Source organism: Curcuma longa, chromosome 19 (genome assembly GCF_044706935.1).
Source record: "Curcuma longa cultivar G26 ecotype Majalengka, Jawa Barat chromosome 19, ITB_CL_G26_1.1, whole genome shotgun sequence".
Lineage (NCBI taxonomy): Eukaryota > Viridiplantae > Streptophyta > Magnoliopsida > Zingiberales > Zingiberaceae > Curcuma > Curcuma longa.
Window position 1 is genome coordinate 4,512,618 of NC_133879.1, and position 2,664 is coordinate 4,515,281.

Genomic DNA, 2,664 nt, shown 5'->3' on the forward strand with positions numbered 1-2,664 from the left:
ATATAACTACTTACCAGGACATACAAGGTTGACTGTTGAAAATATATATGCATATAAATATTGGAAAGAGAATGTGGCATGACTCTTTCCTATTCCTTATCAAGTACCACAACAATAACCAAAGCTTTCATTCTATTATTAAGTTGAGTTGACTATATGAAACCTCTTTCTTTATTAATATTTATATTTTATTATGGTTGACTTTAAATTTCAATGAATTTTATTATAGCCTCTATTAATGTTAGTATTTATTATGATCTCGCATCACCTAGCTGATATCCTTGCAATGTGTTCCACACATAATATTTGAGAATCCTTTATTCTTGTTCTTGGTCCACACATAATATTTGCCTTTTGCCTTTATTTGACACTGGTTAACAACCTAATACTAAAAAGAGTTGCCTACCATGATGCATCGAATAGTCAAGTAGGAAAAAGATGTAGAGTTTTTTAGGAAATAAAGAACTTTTTAAGAAGGAAAGACAGAAGAATCATTCTCTCTTCTAGCATCATGTTCGTGTTCAAAGATTCTCATTTAGAAATCATCCAAAGGGAAGCAACTAAAACTTTTGCAACCAAGCAAGCACAAATAGTAGAGAATGAAGCACTTCTCTTAGAAAAACCAGTGAATGCATCAAAGGAAGGGAGCAGAATTGAACAATAGAATGGAAACAAACAGTAACAGAATTGAACGCATAACGGCCAAGGATCATACGTACCATCACCGCGATTGTTCGTCCGGGCAAGCTTGAAGCTGACATAGCCAGCATCTCCCAATCGCTTCTCGTACATTTGAACGAGCTCATCGTTCCCCAACCAAACCTCCTAAATCAATCGATGATGCCTCAAATTAACACGATCAGATCCAAATCATCGGAAACTTGTAAAATCGTACCGTACCTGGAGGCAGATTATAGAGGAACGATCGCACAAGAGCCGGTCGATGATCTTCTCATTCCGGCTCGACCAGTACGCCCTGTGCTGGCTCTCCCTGCAACTCTGGTCCTGAAATCGAAGAACAAGTCAAGGAGACGAGGAAAAAAAAAAGCAGGATCCCCAAAATCGAAGAACAGCGGTCGGGTACTCACCTCGTGGCTGAGTCGCTTGTAGATTGGGGCGAGAATGTTAAAGGTGGTGCAGGAGACGGAGCGCTCGGAGCCTACCACCGAGCCGCGCCCCATTCGCAACCTCTTCTTCTTCTTCTTCTTCTCCTCCTCCTGTCGCTTTCGTCCGTCCTTCCTCCGTCGTCGGTCCAGTGGCAGCGACCGATCAATGAATTCAAGAACAAGGGAATTCCAAAGAGAGGTTGAATCCTTCCTGCAATTTGCGAATCAAGAACAAGGGATTTCCGTTTTCGCCGTGATGTCGATCGAGGACGAGGATGGATGGATCTGTATTTATACTCAAATTAGTAAATTATTATTTTCCTTTATAAAATTCAACTTTAAAATCATAAAATAAAAGTTTTAAATGATTTAATTATAAATAAAATAAATAAATAATAATTTTTTATTTAAAATTTGTTTATATTATAACTCAATTCTTAAATTATAAAGAAAAAATCTTAAATAATTTAACCGTAAATAAAAAATAAATATAAAATATAAAATGATAAGAAATTGAGAAATTATGGTTAACCACTCAAAAAAGATATTACTTCAATTTCATTGATATTCGATTCTGTCCATTATAAATGTTAATATATATCAACTCTTATTGATTTAACACATAACGTACCTATTGTATTAACTTATCTCTTTTATTAACATAGCTATATTGATTAAATGTTAATACAAATTCATATTCATTTTAATATTAATATTTATTTTTAAAATTTTTTTATAAAAATCTAATTATTAATTACGTTTAAAAAAATTGAACACCATTAATAAAAATGTTACAATATCCATTCACATTAATTATAAATATCAATTAGATATTATAATAACTTTCAGGTGAAATCTGTCACCTCAATGACACCATACGATCGGTCTTATGACCATTTATAAGAAAACAAATCTTAAATAATTTAATCATAAATATAAAATATAAAATATAAAATGATACTATTTATTATTTCAAATGTTAAAATTTTTTTCGAGTGCTCCAATTTTGATATCGCGTATAATCACATATTTTAAGACGCGCAGGATATATATATATATATATATATATATATATATATGATTGCAATAAGAGGTAAAATCTGTCATCCTAACAGTCTCATACGATCAGTCTCATGACCATCTATGAGGAGATAAATTGATAAATTATAATTGACCACTATAAAAAAAGATATTACTTCAACTTTATCAAAATTTGATCCTTACTGATGTTTATATATATCAACTCTTATTTATTTAACACATCATGACGTACCTATTGTATTAACGCATCTCTTTTATTAACACAGCTATATTGATTTAAACGTTAATACAAATTCATATTCATTTTAATATTAATATTTATTTTTTAAAATTTTTAATAAAAATATAATTATTAATTACGTTTAAAAAAATTAAACACCATTAATAAAAATGTTATAATATCCATTCACATTAATTATAAATATCACTTGGATATTATAATACATTTTAGGTGAAATCTATCAACTCACCCATCCCATACGATCGACCTCACCATCATTTATAAAAAAATAAATTA

At 30.8% G+C, this 2,664-nt stretch overlaps 1 protein-coding gene across 1 annotated transcript in view; it reads right to left on the reverse strand.

Annotated features, from left to right (window-relative positions):
* The window catches only part of LOC141812450 (putative calcium-binding protein At1g02270), a 2,409-nt gene extending 1,192 nt beyond the window's left edge, over positions 1-1,217 (reverse strand). The window contains exons 1-3 of the mRNA XM_074700445.1: positions 1,089-1,217; positions 901-1,005; positions 720-825 (exon numbers count right to left, since the gene is read on the reverse strand). Coding sequence (XP_074556546.1) covers positions 720-825; positions 901-1,005; positions 1,089-1,181 — 304 coding nt within the window. The 5' untranslated portion in view covers positions 1,182-1,217. The remainder of the gene's footprint in view (positions 1-719; positions 826-900; positions 1,006-1,088) is intronic.
* Between the last annotated feature and the right edge of the window lie 1,447 nt (positions 1,218-2,664).